This window comes from Oculina patagonica, chromosome 1 (genome assembly GCF_052425735.1).
Source record: "Oculina patagonica isolate OP01 chromosome 1, crgOcupat, whole genome shotgun sequence".
Classification (NCBI taxonomy): domain Eukaryota; kingdom Metazoa; phylum Cnidaria; class Anthozoa; order Scleractinia; family Oculinidae; genus Oculina; species Oculina patagonica.
Window position 1 is genome coordinate 27,203,640 of NC_135758.1, and position 19,057 is coordinate 27,222,696.

The 19,057-nt window shown below is 40.8% G+C and overlaps 2 protein-coding genes and 1 long non-coding RNA gene across 3 annotated transcripts in view; 1 reads left to right on the top strand and 2 right to left on the bottom strand.

The window, feature by feature from the left end:
* The window catches only part of LOC144643339 (melanocortin receptor 5-like), a 213,471-nt gene that overhangs the window by 184,100 nt on the left and 10,314 nt on the right, over positions 1–19,057 (bottom strand). The window lies entirely within an intron of this gene.
* LOC144644170 (uncharacterized) overlaps positions 1–19,057 on the bottom strand; it is a 128,750-nt gene that overhangs the window by 98,182 nt on the left and 11,511 nt on the right. The gene's annotated exons all lie outside the window — the stretch shown is intronic.
* On the top strand, positions 5,274–17,801 carry LOC144642158 (major yolk protein-like). Its single transcript, XM_078501148.1, has 11 exons — positions 5,274–5,465; positions 6,098–6,847; positions 9,152–9,396; positions 10,182–10,454; positions 10,953–11,109; positions 11,494–11,659; positions 12,520–12,711; positions 13,245–13,557; positions 14,218–14,513; positions 14,800–15,386; positions 15,922–17,801. The coding sequence occupies exons 1-11, from the start codon at positions 5,405–5,407 to the stop codon at positions 17,430–17,432; spliced, it is 4,551 nt and encodes a 1,516-aa protein (XP_078357274.1). The 5' UTR covers positions 5,274–5,404; the 3' UTR covers positions 17,433–17,801.

Consider the following 19,057-nt stretch of genomic DNA (forward strand, 5'->3'; position numbering starts at 1 on the left):
CTTTCTCGCAGCTTAAAAGCTTGCTCGCGCGTATCGTATGTCGTTTATCCGTGATATCACACTACAGTATAACGCAATATTTGTTGGGACAACATAGGGAAATTGTTCAATTGAGAAAATCTACGAAGAAAATGTATTATTTGCATCCTTGGTCTGTGAATTCATAACAGCTATACAATCACTAACAAGCTTCTTATGTTTAAAAAATGTAAGCTGCAGTTGGATAACAGTTTTTTTTTTCACATACAAGGTGTCAGCTACTTTTATTTACTTTAAGTTTTTCCTCAAAATTATGTTAGACCCCTTGTGAAACGCCATCGCTTCTGCATGCATCGCGTGCCATTTATTATAGTTACAAACCTGTTCTGAAGCTTTCTAATTTCACTTGGTCGCATTTAATCAAATCCGATGACCGTTCAAGCTACTGCGTTCTTAAAAGATAGGGAAGAAGAAAAGCAAGTTAAGAACGGTCATCGGATTTGATCCAATGCAACCAAGTGCTCTGGTATAAATAGGAGCACGCTTTTAGCTTGTAATCAGTTCAGTTCTCTGGGCAGATCAAAGAGCGGAGAGAGAAAGAGCTTGCTTCTAGCAAGGTGTAATCCATTAGTCGTTCCCGTTTATTTTCTAGTTTATTCTGGTTCATTTATTCGCTTGCTGTATTGCTGATTAGTTTAGGCTTTCAAGAAACAATTGCATTGGAACATCCTTGAATCTTACTCGTTGACCTGCCCGCTTATCCGCCGCCAACCGTTACATTTATACAACTGAAATCGCCTTTAATATTTTAAAACAAAGTTCCACGTCAGAAAAATATTTCCAACTACTTTCGAGTGCTCAACACAAATGTATAGTATTTGGTCAACAGAAAAATATAATTAAAAAAAAAATAAAAAATAAACTTTACCGACTTTATGCATAACTTGGTGTCCAGTCCTTTTAAAAATATCGCGCGGAATATCGGCTGTTTCTTAGCTGAAATGAATTAATAAACTAGAAAATACATCCCATCCTTGTGCTTTTCACTGCCTCTGTTATTCCTGTAGCTTTGACGGAGAAGTAGAGCTTTCATGACAATCTACTCCGATCCAGGAAAACTTATTAGTGAGCTCACTATTGAAATTTTTTTATTTAACTAACAATGGTAATTTACCTAAGCGATAAAATTAAATAGGGACAACAGGTCACTACTAAGTAAACCACCATAGCCACTCATTGCGTCGGTTACTTACACAAACATAACTATTAGGACTTTTTTCTTTACCATCTAGTCAGTAAACCCTCTAGTCATGATCAGTCAGTCTTGTGGATTGTTTTCTGCACATTCGACCCTCGTCTGCTCAGTCTGTTTGTTCAGACCTTTCACGTGCTTATGCACATGTCAGGCTGTTCACTCGGCAGTTCATTAGGATCGTTGGTTTTGCAGTCTTCATCCGTTACTTACATAAACAGTAAAAGCCGAAAGATTAAAACCTACTGAGTTCCGAAACTTTTTGGTTTTAATATCACAAATGGCATCCCACAGCGTTGGAACTATTCCTTCGCTTCAAATAATCAAAAACAAAGGTGTCTTTAAATAACAATGCTGGAAAATAGTGTGATTTTAATTAACAATGACGTAAATTAAGGTACATGAAATTAAATTAACGCGAATTTTTGAAATTCGCGTTAATAACATGTATCGTTAATTTCCTATAATAAGGTACTCAAAGGATTACGAGTAAAATTTAGAGAAATAAGAAATATTGGAGATTAAATGTAATTTTAAAACTAGAATTAAATGTTAAAAATTGGTGAATGGACACCAAACAGACCCTGTGACAACCTGGGGTGCTCTTGTATTCGGGGCAACTGTCTGGTGGTGTTCCAAAAATATATTTTCTTTCTTCTATCCTTTCTTTAAACCTCTTAAAATTTCACTCATTTGACTGACACCTCTGCTCTGTTGTTGTTTACTCAATTGTGTACAGCAGTACTTGATTTCGCTTTCTCGTGGCATACAAAGCAGTTATTGGGTATAACTACTACTGCAAAGCGTAGCAAAAGAGCGCGCGCGCGTGTTTTGGTCGCGGCCCGCCTTAACTGCCTGCACGGCAGAAATTTGACTGCACTTTCTGCCCTTCTGTACTTCTTGCTTACTGATTTGTGTACAACAGAACTTGATTTCGCTTCCTCGTGTCATTAAAGCAGTCTTCTCCAAAGCAGTTACTTGGGTACGTATTACTTCATCTTAGCAAAAAAACGCGCGCGTGTGTGGCGGTAGCCCGCGTGGATGCTGCCTCGTCCCCAGGCGCCGATTGGCCGGACGTTGTGGCGGAAAGGCGGGAAAACAGGGAGCGCGGGGGTTGATGGTTAGGGAGCGAGCCGCGGAGCGCGTCCGTTTTCCCGTCCGCATCAGGCCGAGAACGCCAAGCGAACCGTGCACGTCAGTCCCACAACGCCAAGCGAACCGTGCACGACCAAGGACGAGGACGCCTGGGGACGAGGCAGGCGTGGATGAATAAAACCCGCATTATCCTCGCGCGTAACCCCTACAACTCGTGATCTAAACTTGCGTATATTTATAGCTTGCCTGGCTTGCTGCTTGTTGACTAGGCTATTTTCACGGAGGCTTAGAGTAGAATTATTTCTAAAATTCTTCAGAAATTCATTTGTTTTACTTACCATACGAGATTCGAAACGAATCCCCTTCTTCCTTATTTTCTCATTAACAGCTGAAAAATACCCATCACATCATGATAAGATATATTTCAAAAGACCCGCAAAACATGTTCCTCATAACTTTTAACATCGAGACCTAAAAAGAGCCGAAATAAGGAATCAAGTTGCCTGTTTCGAGTTCCGGGTCATTTGTGGGCTTTACATAATTTCACTGAACTTTTGGCGATAAATTTGCTCCAAATCATGTCGGGGAAATTTTGAGTGTCTCATCAGTTGAGGTGTCCCTGCACGCAATTTATTATAATACTTTTGAAACATATGAGTGCAATTCACGTAAGACTTGGCAGGTCATCAATGAAATCACCTCTCGCAAATCCGGCAAATCCGTAATTAATGAACTTGAATGTAATGGAAAGAAAACAAACAATCCAACTGAAATTGCGGAGACCTTTAATACTTTTTTCTCCGAAATCGGCTCCGAATTGTCTAAAGAAATAGAAGATGTAGATGTGAGCTATAAAGAGTTTCTCGATCAGCTTGCTAAAATATTACCCGTCACGACCGTGCGCGCCTAGTTTTGTCAAATCGAGAACGCTTCGCCCATTACAAACACATTTCTTACTTTTTCAACAAATATTCTTTGTCCTTGTATGTATACACCCGGGGACTCCTAAGGTGCCTCCTCGGGTTTTGGCCTCTGGGCCAAAACCCTGCGGGGGCAATAAATCATCCGAGAGGTTTCTTCAGTGTGGTGTTCTACAGGGTACTATTTTAGGCCCTCTTTTATTCTTATTGTATATCAACGATCTACCCAACTGTCTATGTCACTCGCAACCGAGAATGTATGCTGACGATACCAGCATTACTTTTGCGAGCAATAGTGTCGAAGAAATAAATGAATGTATAAATTCTGATCTAGAAGAAATTCGATTATGGCTTGCAGCCAATAAACTTACACTGAACTTGACAAAAACGGAATTTTTATTAATTGGATCTAGACAAAGGCTATCTAATCTACCTGAGAATCCCTCAATCAAAATAAATCAAATCCCTGTTGAACAAGTATCCACTACGAAATCTTTCGGCGTATATATTGATCAAAATCTAAATTGGGAATTTCACATAAAGGAAATTTCAAAAAAGATTCAATTTGCTTCAGACGTAAGCGCCATCAAACGCGTAAGGGATTTTGTTCCACGTGAGATACTTCTCACCGTTTACAATTCATTAATTCAGCCTCATTTCGATTATTGTGGTGTAGTGTGCTGTTCAAAAGGACCCTCTCAGAAACTACAAAAGCTACAGAACCGTGCTGCGCGTATCATAACCTTCTCTAACTATGATAGAAATACTGATGAACTCTTACATAGTTTAAATTGGCACAAACTTGATCATCAAAGGGCCGTGAGTAAATCGATTATGATGCATAATGCTATGAGCAACCTGACTCCGAATTATTTGAGTTCTCGGTTTTTCCCGCGTAATGAAGCCTTGACATACAATCGATCTCAGGAATACTGAAGGAAAGCTATCCATACCACAGCCGCGCACTAATTATTGTAAACGAAGCTTCAGCTACAGCGGGGCTGTGTTATGGAATGGCTTACCGAATGAAATAAAACTATCCATCGCACTTAGCGAATTTAAGAACAAATCAGTTGAAATATCACAAGTTCGGCTCATTTTGCATTTAAATTATAAATACACGGCGTCCTTGTAAAGCAGGTTTTTGTTTGTTTGTTCTTACTAGTAGTTAGCCTCTCTTAGTTAGTGTAGTTAAGTGTTTTTATTACTTGTTCTTTTTCATTATGTATACCTGAATGGAATTTACCGTGTTTTAAATAAAGTATTACCTACCTACCTACCTACCTACCTACCTACCTACCTACCTACCTACCTACCTACCTACCTACCTACCTACCTACCTACCTACCTACCTACCTACCTACCTACCTACCCAGTCTTAAAACTGTTCTAGGGAGAAATGCAAGCATGCCCCGGGAAGCATGCATGGGACGCGTCCTCGTGTACGCTCGATTGGTGCACCGATTTACTATTGGTGATCGATTGTTATGTTCAGAATACATTGGGGAAAAAAACAAAGTTGTAATCTGCAAGACATAAGCCCTTTTAATATGCATGCAACTGTCAGGAACAATTCAATGACCGATCTAAGAGAGGGGAGGGGTACCTAGGGGGCTCGGTCCCCCGTTCTTAAAAAGAACAATTTAAGGCGCGAACTGTCCCGATTAAAGTTCAGTCCCTCACCCTCCTCCCATCTTCACTCCGCCTTCCCCACTTTTCGTGAACATCTGAATGCCCCGCTGCATCAAGGAGCTGAGCTCTTTTTTGGTGATTTGCTCTTGATGCACATCAATCAAACATGTTTTTCGCAAATAATACTATGAGAAATACATGACTCAATTTGGCGACAACAAATGAATTGAGACGAAGATGTGTTTTGGTATTTATTCAGCTCCCTGGCGATAAGCCAGATAACAACTGAGCGATCACAATCTGTATTAAACACCTTATACTCATTTTACAGCACAGTGTGAAAACATTCAGAACAATAGATAGCAGGAAATTGCCAATTAACAGATTCTGATCAGCTGATATAACGTAGACAACAATGAACATGTAAATGACCTTATGATAGATCAGGTGATGTATCCACGGCTATAAATTGCAGTTTACCAAGGCAGATCTTTTCACCAGCTCTTTTGCGAGCAGATCGTGCACCATGAAAGCGCTCGTAGTTTTGCTGTTGCTTGCGTTCGCCTTGGCCGATGGACTCCCACAAGGTATTTTATTAAGTGATAGATAGATAAATGTTATAGTTACAGTTGTTTCAATTCATTTACTCGACCTCCCTCAAGTCAAATACGTAATGTGAAGCATTTTCAATTTTTAACTGCGTTTGAGGATTGCATGCAATGAAGCTATGTTGTGGAATTTACTGAGAAGAAAACACGCACGAAAAGTAAAATGCTCACTAGGCCTTCGACTGTGCCGGGCAATGCCTTAGATTATAAGCAGGGTCAAACACAACCAGAATCATTTTGAGTTAAAAGCCGGGTTAAAGGAAAATAAAGCAGGTTCAAATTCGATGCGAAAGCGCTCCCGCGTCAACAAGAATCGTCAAGAGCGTGGAGAGTTTGAGGTCAACCAAGAGCAAGGGTTTAGGTGTGGGCTTTAATCGATTTCTGTTCTAACAAAATTTCGGTTTAATTCTATTGTTTGGCCCCATTTCTGTCCACTTTAACGGCTTTTGCTTAAATACACTCACAACTGAATATCCCAGCAAGTGACTTTAAACGTTCACTTCAGAGCGACTTAGGGGACTTGCTGGAATAATTGCAGTACTTTAAACCTGCAGTATTTTGTTTTAACATACATGTAATGTAAACCTGTAACTTTTGTTTTCCAACAACAGGAAGAAAGGAAAAGCGTCGACAGAAACTTACTAAACCTGAAGAGCGACCTGACATAAAATGGCAATTTGAAGATTGGACAGTGAAAACTCGTCCCCGGAACAGGAAACCATGGAAAATGCCCAGGGAAGGGATGAACCCACATAGAGGCCAAGATGGACCCAAGGAAGATACCCCGCACGTTCGTTGGTGCGTCACAAACCCGTGCGAGATGAAAAAGTGCAAAAGAATGATCACGGAATTCAACTATATGGTGAGCCCTCGATTGCGTTGGAGCTGCGTCATGGCGTCTTGTAAGAAATCGTGCATGGACGAAATTCGACTTGGACACGCAGACATCATGACGGCCGAAGGTGAGGATATCTACACGGCAGGGAAGATGCATGACTTGATTCCTATCATGTATGAAAAAGAAAATCACCAAGGTATTCCAGACTACGACACGAAGTTTGCCATGTATGAAGAGCCAGATGGTAGCTTCAAGCACTTTTCTATTGTACTGGTGAAGAAAACCAACCGCGATGTCAACAGCTTTCAGGACATGGACCAGCGCAAATCGTGTCACCCCGGCGTGGACACCACTTTCAAGGCCCCCATTTGCTCACTCATCCAGAAGCGCGTCATTCCGCGCGCAGGGAACGTGTACGAGTGCGCGGGTGAGTTCTTCAAAGAAAGCTGCGTGCCCGGCGTTCAGAATTACAAGTACAACTGGAACATGACCAATCCAGAATCTCTGTGCAAGTTATGTCAAGGTACGTCAGCTGAACAAGTTTTTTTTTCTTGTTTTTTTTTTTTTTTTTTTCGTGTGTGTTTGTTTGGTTGTTGGTTTTTTCTGGCGAGAGCATTGCAAGAAAAGAAAGACAATTTGAGCTTGTGTTCAAATGTCAAAAATCTTCAAATGTCAAATTTGGATGTACGTGATAGCTATTGTTCTTTATCTGTTTGGGTACAATGTCTTGGGCTTACTAAATTTCTTGGCAATCGTCCCCACAGAACAAACGATATGTTCAATCTATCAGCATTAGGTCATAAGGTGAGAGCCCATTTCTCTTTGTAATCCATGAATGGATTTCCTTTTCCGCACGTTTTAAGTCTTTAATTTCAATAGGTTATCTCTTTAGCTTTCTTTTCACTAAAATACTTAATAATGTTTTTTTACTGTCTCGAGCAGAAGTTTCTTTCAAAGCGACCAATTAAAAACGACGTGACTCTGAACTAAGAACAGGGGGAAGAAGTTTCTCATGCATTTTGAAAGAGCCGTTAAGATAAATTTAATTCTTTATGTCTCGATCCGAATTAAAAACGACTTGACTAACTTATTAGGTACACAAAGCAAGAGTTTCTCGGGCATTTAAAATTTTGCAGCAAAAATGGTGTTTTAAATTTTTCCACCAATTAAAAACGACATGCTTCTGAACTAAGAACACAAACTGAAAGCAGGAGTTTCTCGGGCATTTAAATTCTGCAGTAAAAAACGGCGTTTTAAATTTTTTGACCAATTAAGAAACGACTTTACTCCGAGAAGAAGTTTCTCGGGCATTTTAATCAATTTTTCAGTAGAAACGGTGTTTTAAATTTTTCTGAGTCTGAACTAAGTACACAGGGCAGAAGGTTTTCTTGCATTTTAAGAGAGCTGTCAATTATTTTTATTTAATTCTTTGACAGATTAAAAAACGACGTGTTCTCGTCATGTTCTAATGTTTCAATTTCCTCGTCGTTTTGTTCAAGTGACGTCATCAACCTGGAGCTAAATGCAAATGAATTGCTTGTTTGGCTGGAAACTTTATTCCTTCTATTGCCAACTTCACTTTGAGTTCGTATGTCGTTATTTAAAAACAAAAAATACTTTGCATATTGTCGTGTGTTTTGTCGACAATACGTCATCCGCCTACTTGAACATTACACCTTGCCATCTTAGAACAACAGAATTTACTTAAGACAAATTCTCATACAATTGATCAAAAGATCTTCTAAAAATGATAGTACAAGTACGATCCATAAAGTGTAGCCAAAAATAACAAACTCCCAAGAACCTGAATGTGCTTGCTCTATCAGGTGATGCTACAAGGTTCTTTAAATAGTTTCGGGTCACTCTTACGAGCCAGATTATAAGCTACGATGACAAACGCATGAATATACTCCCAAGAACCTGAATGTGCTTGCTCTGTCAGGTGATGCTACAAGGTTCTTTAAATAGTTTCGGGTCACTCTTACGAGCCAGATTATAAGCTACGATGACGAACGCGTGAATAACAACAAAAAAGCTTTTACCTGACCAAAACCAATCACGTAATTCCAAATGTATAATTTGTATTCGCGAAAGTGAACCAAAAACCCAGCGAAAACGGATAATGTACTTGAAAACAAAAGAAACGGTTTTCGTCATTGGAAATCAGGGCCCGGTTGTTCAAAACACGATTAAGCTAATCCGGGATTAGCGTGAAATTTGGTTTCAATTTTTTAACATTTCTTTAAGGCTTTCTGTTTATATTATCTCTCCCCCCCAGTTTTGACGTGGACCAATCTCAAACTTCACAAAACATTAGCTATGGAAAACCCTTCTTGACAAGAGAAATTAAAACCTCGATCATCTTTTAATCCTGGGTTAGCGTTAATCGCCTTTCGAACAACCCGGCCCAGAGTACATACTAAGTAATTTGCTTAGCACTGCGATAACAAAGCTCGGAGGGTCAAATCAATTTTTAGACACGTACTTCATTTGGTGGCAAATTGACATGCCGTTGCCTCAGTGGATTGTCAGCGATTGTGTCCGTGGGCCAAGTTTCCTTTGTTTAGTTTATGTTTATATCAAATAATGTCGCGACTGGAGACTCAAGTTCCAGGTCGTAAAGTTTGCTTTCCCGCGCGGGAATATTGCGCGCACCCTCGCCAACGTGAAGCTGATGCGTGTCATCTAAACGTGGGCGTGGATAAGATAAATTTTGAGATCTTTTAACAACTGACCTTTAGACCGTGCTATCCAAGATAAATCTGAAATACAATTTTATTAAAGGAAGTCTTACATTAATATTCTTAATCTCGTTTAATTCATCAAGGGCCGGAAGATGATGATTTTTGCGAGACCCTATCAGACAAGGAGCCTTACTATGGCTTTACAGGGACGCTTGAGTGCCTTCGCGATGGTGCGGGAGATGTGGCATTCGTCCATACTCATGACGTCATGGCCAACTACGATGCCCTCTATAATGAGTTTGACATTGTGTGTAAAGACAACAGACTTACTCTGGACTGGGCAAATGTCAAGAAGACAGACTGTCATCTGACCGAGGAACACCCTCAGGTAACACGCAAGTTTCGTTCGAGCGCAGTGCGCGGAGGTTTTCTGGTCGTCACGCAACGTTTCTACCGTCACCACTGTTACAACTTTTTTTGTGTTTTGTGTCACATAAGGCCAAATCCAATTGATTTGATTAAGCGTGCGTCATTCGGATTGTCACGCAACGCCTTAGAATTCTCTATCAAGCACTCCACAATGCTAATAGTTCAACCTCGTTCCCTTGGTAATTTGGAAGGGGCAAATCATCAAGAAAATAGCTCTGGGAACGAGGTTGCTAATAGTACTCATTTACTCATTTACTTACTGCGGAATACTGGATAACTTCTCCCCCCCCCCCCCCCCCCCCACACACACACACACACACACACCGATCACTCCATGTGCTCCGCAGGGGGATTCCCCGCCTCAATTACTCTAGTCTAGACTGAATACGAGTCTGTTTCTTTCTATGATCATCGCCCTTGCAGTTAGGGTGAAATCAGCTCTATATGAGGGACCTGAAGGGTAAAATGGAACTGGGATTTCGGCAAATATTCTTTGGGAAAACGGGATTTGAGACACTGGGATCGGGATTTGGTCACTAGGTATGGGAATCACAAACAAAGAAAACAATAGAACTGGGACTGAGACTTTGCAAATTTGGGAAAACAATAGGCTGGGAAATGCGATTTAGCGCAATTTGGGATGGGAAAATGGGACTTATACCCCTCCCCACCCCTCTCCTTCAGGACCCTCTTATTTAGTGCTTTAGTGGTCTAGTTAATCCATTACATGCCCTTTCTCGCTAGGTCTTGATGGTATCTTCTGACAAGCCAAAGGACTGGGTCAAAGTTTGCACCAATGCTCTCACGGACGCCTCGACGCGCTTCTCGACACCAGGCTCCGTGAACGCGTTCAGCCTGTTTGACTCATCTGCCTACTGCGCTAAAGGCGACGAAGGCGATAGCCAAGACGAACAAGGTGAGGAAGACGGTGAGGGTTACAGGTGGGAAATGACCTGGATGAAGAACAAGGATCTTATTTTCAAGGATAGTAGCAGTTCCTTGGTGACCATCCCAGAGGTAGGAGCTTTTGCGTTTTTTTTTTCTCTTTCACAAAAGGGCTGTTTTACACATTAGATACCCAAGGAGGGGGGGGGGGTGAGCTTGGGGGACCGTCTTGGCGTGAGAAACGTAAAACGGTAGAAAACAGCGCGAAGGAAAGTCTAGAATAAGGGGTTTACAAAAAGGAGTTTTTTTGTCTTTCTATAGTTTCGCGGTCAATTCAAATCAGTTCTCGGAGTAAAACATGCAGCATCAGTTTCGAAGTTCAGATGAAAAGGTTTTCAGTCTAAAATCACGAACATTTTCATTAAACACATAGAAGATATAAAAAAAAAGATTAACCGTTTTAAGCCGTTTCTCGGTCAATTTTTTTGCTAAACCTTTTTTCATTAATACCTTTTATAAAGTTGTTGAAATGTACAAAAAACTCACAGAAAAAAAAAAACAAAAAAGGTAAGAGTGAAAAATCTGCAACAGAGCCCAGAATTTCTTAGTTTTTGTTCTTTATATATGTAGAACGAAACAACATACAAGCAATTCCTTGGTGATGAAACAGCTATTTGGAAGACTTGTGCAGAACTTGAACCCAAACCTCGAGCTTTCATCTGCGTCGTGGGAGACGAAGAAATGAAGAAATGCAAGAATATGATCAGCAATTTCCAGAAAGTCACTGGTGAGGCAGTCAGTTGTTAATAGGATGTTTATGATAGGTCACCGAACTCGTTTACGAGAAAACGATGATTTCTCTCTCTCTCGGGAGCCAACCCGCATAGAAAAAAGCCGCCATTTTGTTTATGTGCGCGCGCTAATCATGCGTAAAATTCTGCGCAGTAAGGATGCGCAATGCAATACCAGGGAATCACCTTAACCGCGCACTCTGACTGTAGCTTATCAGGCTGTGAATAGTCAAGATTTGGAAAGTTTGTGTGGTTGAATAACTTATAAACACGTCCGCACGTGAAAAAATCTCTTTCAAATAAGCGGCTGACATACGTCAAATTTAGAAGTTGTATTTCTGACAAACGTCCATTTTAATAAAACGATCTCTTTTTCACAGATGTTAAAAAGATTTCTTGGGGCTGTATTGAGGCCATGTCCAAAAAAGATTGCGTGGAAATGGTTGCCAAAAACGTAGCTGATATCGTCGATCTTAACGCGATGGACATGTTCATGGCAGGATTGGATTATAATCTGGCTCCCTTTATGGCGGAAAACTACAAAGGGTGAGCATGAGGATTTTAACCCAATATCTACATACAAATTCTCCTGACTGATCTTCGTACATAAACTTATAACACTGTTGCGAGAATTTATTAAAAGTTCAAAAGCAGTTTCCCTTTTGTGACCATTTTATTACTTCTCATAACCTCTTCTCTTGATTTAGTATTGATATCGTGAGGAGAAATTTGATAATGGTCACTGTTGAGTCTTAAAGAGTTAATTAGGCAAAATTCATCACCTAAACTTCGGTGATGACTGTGACAGCAAACAAGGAAGAAAGCAAAAAAGAGAAAGAATGACGGAGAGAAGTCTCGTATAGATGTTCATTCCGCTTTGACAAGCAGTCAAGAAACAAGATCCTGCTAATATGGCTGATGCGACGTTTCCCGCGCTTTTCAAAAATTGTCTGTTTTTGTTTCGAGTTTTTATTGGCGTTAACACTTAGATGATTTCCATCAAACATTCGCGCAATACAGGCAAAAATAAAGTTACCAAAGAGATCTCATAGCATGGAAACAGTTTGAGTATAGCTTAACAAACCCACCAAAACTTTAGCTCTCAAGTTGACCCCGCGAGAGGAAATGGATTTGAAATTATCTGCATTTTGGTTAAAACGGACGTTTCACGCCAGTTAAAAACAAAATGGCGCGCGTTTTAAACATTATTACGAGGTTTGACTTTAATTTTCTCGAGAATGCTTTAGAGTTTAATCACGGACTCGCTTTAGTGATATGTTTCAAATATGTTACCGACTGCTATGAGTAGGTTTTTGGTAATTAGTTTTTGCACTCATTGCTCGAACGTTCAGCGGAATCCGTCTTAATATACTTTTGAATAAACGTTTTTACTTCTATTATAACAGGAAGGATCCAATGACGGAAAGTATCACCATTGGCGTCATGCGTAAGAACGGCGGTGATCTACCGGAGGACATGCGTGGCTGGAATATGTGTAACGCAGGCGTTCATAAGATCAGTGGATTCCTTCACCCGATGGGATGGCTCTTGGCTAACGGCACAATACCGCGATCTAGTTCGCCTCTAAAATCGATCGGGTTAGTGGATATTTTTAAACATCTTGTTGATAAATTAGCAACAAATAACAAAACATTTACCACAAGCTGGGCGTCTTGGTGGTGCAGCCATAGCTATTTCTTCACGAGCCGATGACTGTTTTGCTACAAATCAAGAATTTGTGATGATAATCTGATTTCTCCTTACAGTATCAGTGCAATGTTAACCAGTAGGTGGCGAGAATACTGATGGTAATCGGCAGCTAGGGAATTTTTATGTATGCATCGCCATGTAAATTCTCAAAGCTAACTTTAGAGAAATGTGAGATGAACTGTTTGAAGAATTTCCACCTGAATCAGGTCTAAAATTGTTGCAGTCGTTACTTGGGTGGTCACGCAACACGTCTCGTGGGCAACTCGAATAAGGAATGCGATGGAGTGCTACTCATGATCAGATCAAGCAGTTTATTCTATATTCTACCAAAGTGTCTTATCTAGTATCTGTGACCTGGCGCCCTAGGTTAGAAGATCTAGGTTTTTAAAATTAACTATTAAGTTCACTCTCGTATTTTCAGACATCACTTTGGCGAAAGCTGCGTTCCCGGAATGTACACGTTGGACCTGACTAAACACCCTATGTTGTCACGCACTCTGGACTGGTATTCGATGCTAAAGGATAAGGTTGTCAGGTGGGAAGAATGGTACCAAACTCCAGAGTGGCTCAAGTGGCAAGATAAGCAGGACAGTATCAGCGACGAGTACCAACCAATGCACGACATGCAAAACTTCGAATCACCAGAGTTTCCAATGCTGATCAAAAAGATGACCACAGAAAACCCACGTGCGCACGCCCATCACACTCAAGAGATGCATGACGTCATTGAGAAGGTAAATATACCATGATTATTCCGTTTTTGTGGCAAGCCGTATGGTTATTTTTCCCTAACCAAACACCGCCTAGTTAGTCACAGTGTATTACCACTGGAATTTCTGTAAGAAAGTAAAAATCGGGTCCAGCATCACCGCCTGCATATATTGGCGCACCCATCACCACCCATCACTGCCTGAAGAAAGAACCATGAACAGAAAAAGAAGAATTGAAATTCACCAATCGTGGCCGACCGTTCTGTTACATACGGCAATACTGGCAGAAGGCAGTCAAACTATTGCATTGTATAGTTAAATTTAATATATTGTGAGGCAAATATGATACAATTATAAAATTCGATTTACCTTATTTAGACATCGAAGCATAGTTGTCAAAAAAGGACTGCAATTGCACTGGTACTTTAAATTTATATGCTTATATTGACGCACCATTACATAAAAAAAAGATATGCAACGATTTCATAGGTACGGAGTGTTTAAGAAAAAAACTGGGGATACAGTGGCGGATCCAGACCTTCAGATAAGTGGGGGGCCCGATCATCCAGACCCTGGAAAAACGGGCCTCTATTTGGCCTAAAAATAAGGTGGAGGCCCCTCCCCTAGATCCGCCACTGGGATGTTATCTTTACAAACAACTGAGACGTTTTATTTTCTTTTCAGACTAAAAAAGACTTCAGTTGGGACAACTATGATGGCTTGGAAGATTTCTACGACTTGACAATGCCCAAGTGGAAGTTAATCAGTTGGGTATGGCAGAAACCAGAAGACTGGACTGAGGAGGAATGGAACTTGTTCGATATGTGGGCCGAGCAGCAATGGGATCAAAAGGAAGACTGGACATCATACACCGATAAGTGGACAGTTAAAGACTGGGAAACGTTTAAGAATTGGATGGATACCGAATACAAGGAGTATACCACAGACCACACGCCCATGCATCAGGATACCTTTATCAGGTAAGAAACGCCTGTTCAGCATCTAATTTCTCAAAAGAAATTTCAATAAGTTTAAAATAAGAGACTCAAAAAGGAGATTTTTGACCCTAATAACAAGGTCTCGTATCATTCTATGTTACATCGGAGCAAACATACCATTCTTGCCTGTTTCAACCAATCACTACAGATTTCAAGGTTTTTGCTAATGCTTCCAGCTCCAATTCTACTCTGAAATAATGGTTTAACCACTCTTAGCTTGAAAGAGAGCGAGCTTCACTGTAGTTATACACATATTTTTCATCTATAGACTTTCCTTACTCTGTTCTCGTCATCACTGGCTTATGGATCAATGGAAGAACCTTCAGTGGGACAATTTGGACATGAATCATTGCCGAGATAGAATGTGCGAAGCGTGTGCTGGTCAAGGGGACGAGAAATGCTCCATGGATCCCATAAGTGAAGAGTACTACGACTACGAAGGAGCCCTGAAGTGTCTCAAGAGGGAAGATGGCGATGTTGCTTTTATTGATGCTTACACTCTTGATGACGCTATTACAAACAATGGCTACACGAGAGACGACTTCATTCTCATGTGTCCAGACGGAAAAACTGTAGACTACACAGGAACTGACTCCTTCCAAGAATGCAACTTTGGACGCGTGCCATCCCATGCGCTTGTCACGTGCAACATGCATGACGGTATCTGGCGATGGAAGGTGACAAAAGCGTTACTCGAGGCTCAGAAAGTTCTGACCCCACAGGAGATGTATCAAGATGGCATATTCAATAAGGACGTAGAGAGCTTGACACCTATACCGTTTGTCAATCAGACATACCAGGTGTGGCTTGGCCCTAAGTTCCTTCGTGCCATGGAGGGTCTCATGCAACCGCCAGGTAACTCCCTTTCCTGTCCTTCCCTCCAGCTGCTCCAACCCATCCATATAGTTTTCTTGTCCCAGAAATAAGGAAGAAGATATAACCCAAACATATAAATGTAAGATCGCCCAATGACAGTACCACTTTGCATAGAGAAAGAGAACCAATTACATTTGAAAGAAAACGGTAGTCTGTAATCAAATAGTACGAAAAGATTGACTGTTTAACTAGCTTTAACTCTCCGTGTAGTTACACAGTACACAGTAGTAGGACGTTTACTTGACTGGGGGAGGGGGATCAGTTCGCCACAAAAACTAATTTAAAAACTTACCTCAAGATTACAAATTGTATTCTCATTTAAAAGACAAAAGATGGGTTAAATGGTTAATCTCGACCTCGACTGCTGTGGGATGCAAGTGAACCTTTCATTGCTTCATATTATAACCAGTGCCTCATGGATTAACCGCCTTTTTAAACTTTCACATCATAATAAATACGCTGACAAGAGTTCATTAATAGCCTTAGTTTTACATACAAACTATGTTCATTGCAGTTAAAGAAAGTAAAGTTGACCCTGAATGTGAAGGTGAAGAGTGCGACGAAGACCCAGAAGACCGTCCTGCGTGTGATGAATGTCTGGACGACGACACCCTATGCATGGAGAATTGCTGGAGTGTGGAACCATCCGAAAATAAGCCTACAAAAGAAAAGAAGAAGCCCAAGTCCCAAGGGAAGCACCACAGACAGATAGGCGGGAGAAACAATCAGAGGGGAAGAGGAAGAAACCGAGTGTCCCACAGAAAACCGACGAAAATGATGAGGAAGATGAAGAAGAATATGCTTTGGAAGCCGAAAGGACGAAAAATGCATCAAATGATGGGAAAGAAGCATATGAGATTTATGAAACCTGGCATAATGAACATGGGACCAATGAAACGCATGAAGCAAAAGATGCCGCGTATGATGCATCCTGGCAATGGCAAGGGACCAATGATGCACAGCATGGAGCAAAAGATGCCTAGTAGGATGTATCCTGGCAATTCCAAGGGACCAATGATGCACAGCATAAAGCAAAAGATGCCGCATGTGATGCATCCTGGCAATGCCAAGGGACCAATGGTGCACAGCATGGAGCAAAAGATGCCGCGTATGATGCATCCTGGCAATGCCGAGGGACCAATGATGCACAGCATGGAGCAAAAGATGCCTGGTAGAATGTATCCTGGCAATTCCAAGGGACCAATGATGCACGGCATGGAGCAAAAGATGCCTGGTAGGATGTATCCTGGCAATTCCAAGGGACCAATGATGCACAGCATGGAGCAAAAGATGCCGCGTATGATGCATCCTGGCAATGCCAAGGGACCAATGATGCACAGCATGGAGCAAAAGATGCCTGGTAGAATGTATCCCGGCAATTCCAAGGGACCAATGATGCACGGCATGGAGCAAAAGATGCCGCGTATGATGCATCCTGGCAATTCCAAAGGACCAATGATGCACAGCATGGAGCAAAAGATGCCAGGTATGAAATACGGCGTGGACTATATGATGAGCAAACCGATGAGCAAACCAATGAGAGGCCATACAATGGTGAACCGTCACATGGAGAATGGACCTGTTTTACACAGCCACCGATCTCTTCGCAGTGAGTTCTACACTAAGGTGATCTTCGTGCGTGACGGTACTTGTAATGCAATCATCCAAGAGATTAGCTGCTTCGGAGAGCGGAGGAATTTCAGAATGAGAGCTGGACGGGTTGGAAAAACTTTCATCTCGGTTCCAATGTGCCATAAACCCAACATCATGGAAAATACCACAGCTCAGTTCACATGCAACAATGGCGCTAGCTTCCTGAAGCCCGTTCTTCTCCCTTTGACGTGCTCTTATGTTCCTTGTAATCCCGGTTTCTGGCTCCCTGATTGGTCCAAAGATCAGTACTGGGAAGGAGACAATTCATATCCTGGCGATTACTGGGGAACCAACCGAGATAACTGGTTTTTGGCAAATCGGAACCAAAACCGTGTGGAAAAGACCAAAACCTGGCGAAAGGGAGGACTGTAGGCCTGGACAAGACTGGCGCAAATGTAGGAGACGGATTTGACAACTATAACGCACTATAGTCAAAACGTATGTTTATGGACTGGACTGGACTGGACTTTAGGATGTAGATGTAATGGCGTTCTATGAGATAGCTTTCAGTTAAGGGGTAACAAAAAAAAGTTTTGATAGGTTTTGTCATATTATAGGCAAAAATTTAGTCCCATTTTGCATTATTTTGGTTTAACGTAATAAAGAAGTTTACTTTGTTAGGATGAAGGAATTTTTCATAAAAAGTTTATCAAAAGCTTAGTTCATTTTCAAGATTCTAAAATTTTGTGGCCGTTTCATCTTTTTTTTTTTTTTTTGCAATAAAGTAGCTTTTTATAACAATCATGGCTTATGTTCTTTACAATGATTGATGTGTGAACGAGGGCGGAACGACTGTAATCGTCTTTTTTAATTTGTCGGTCCAACAAAGCAGATCAGCTTTTCGGATTCAATATTTTTGAGAGTTGTATTTCTGGACAAGCCGTTAGGGTGGTGATTAATAAATCACCAGCATTACCGCGACAATGCACGGCGCAGTAACTGTTACTGAACATCATAAAATTTAGGACGTTCGCGCAAAAATATTCCAACATTGAGTTTTTCTAAAACTTTCACCATTGTGAGATTAAGAATTACTCACGTCATAAATTGGGGGAATCACTGAGTTCGTTGTGGAGATAAGATGCCCAAAAAACACCCCCAATCTGTAAAATCGGGCTTCGTTGCTGAATATGGCTGCAATTTGTTTTATTACAAAAATATTGCGAATAAACCCATGAAATACATTTTTTTCTGCCTAATATTGTTTATGTGGATCTATCATTTAAATTGATTAAACTAGTGACGTTCCTTGAATTAAATCTTATAATTTGCACCCGCCTAACAGCCAAAACATGCGGGATTCATGAAGATTCAATGCCACGTGGACAGAAAAATTGAACATTTTAAACTTTCCACATTGCTTTTGGTCCATTTTTTCACAATCCGCTGAGAATTGGAAGAGAAAGAATCGTCTTCCCACTTTGCCACTTTGTTGGGTTTTCTGCCCAACAAGAATAGCCCAACGTCATACAAAATATATAGTTTTAAAGCGATGGCGTGACATCGCTTTATGCCATCGAACGAACGGTTCGGTTTGTCTGTTTGGCCCGATCGAACAGAAAATCAAGTTTAACTTAACAAGAAATCGCCGCGTAAACACAAAAGCAAAATACTTCCGTGCAGTTAGAATGGAACACTACAATGTATAAACGAGAGAAACTAATTATACATGATGGGGTCTATTAGATTTAGTTGACAGAAATTTTTAATTCTTATAATACAAAAGGGACACTGAGCAAGAGACCGTTTGACCTTTCTCGAAGCTTACTGAAGCTTGCTCGCGCGTATCGTATGTCGTAAATCCGTGATATCACACTACAGTATAACGCAATATTTGTTGAGACAACATAGGGAAATTGTTCAATTGAGAAAATCTACGAAGAAAATGTATTATTTGCATCCTTGGTCTGTGAATTCATAACAGCTATACAATCACTAACAAGCTTCTTATGTTTACAAAATGTAAGCTGCAGTTGGATAACAGTTTTTTTTTTTCA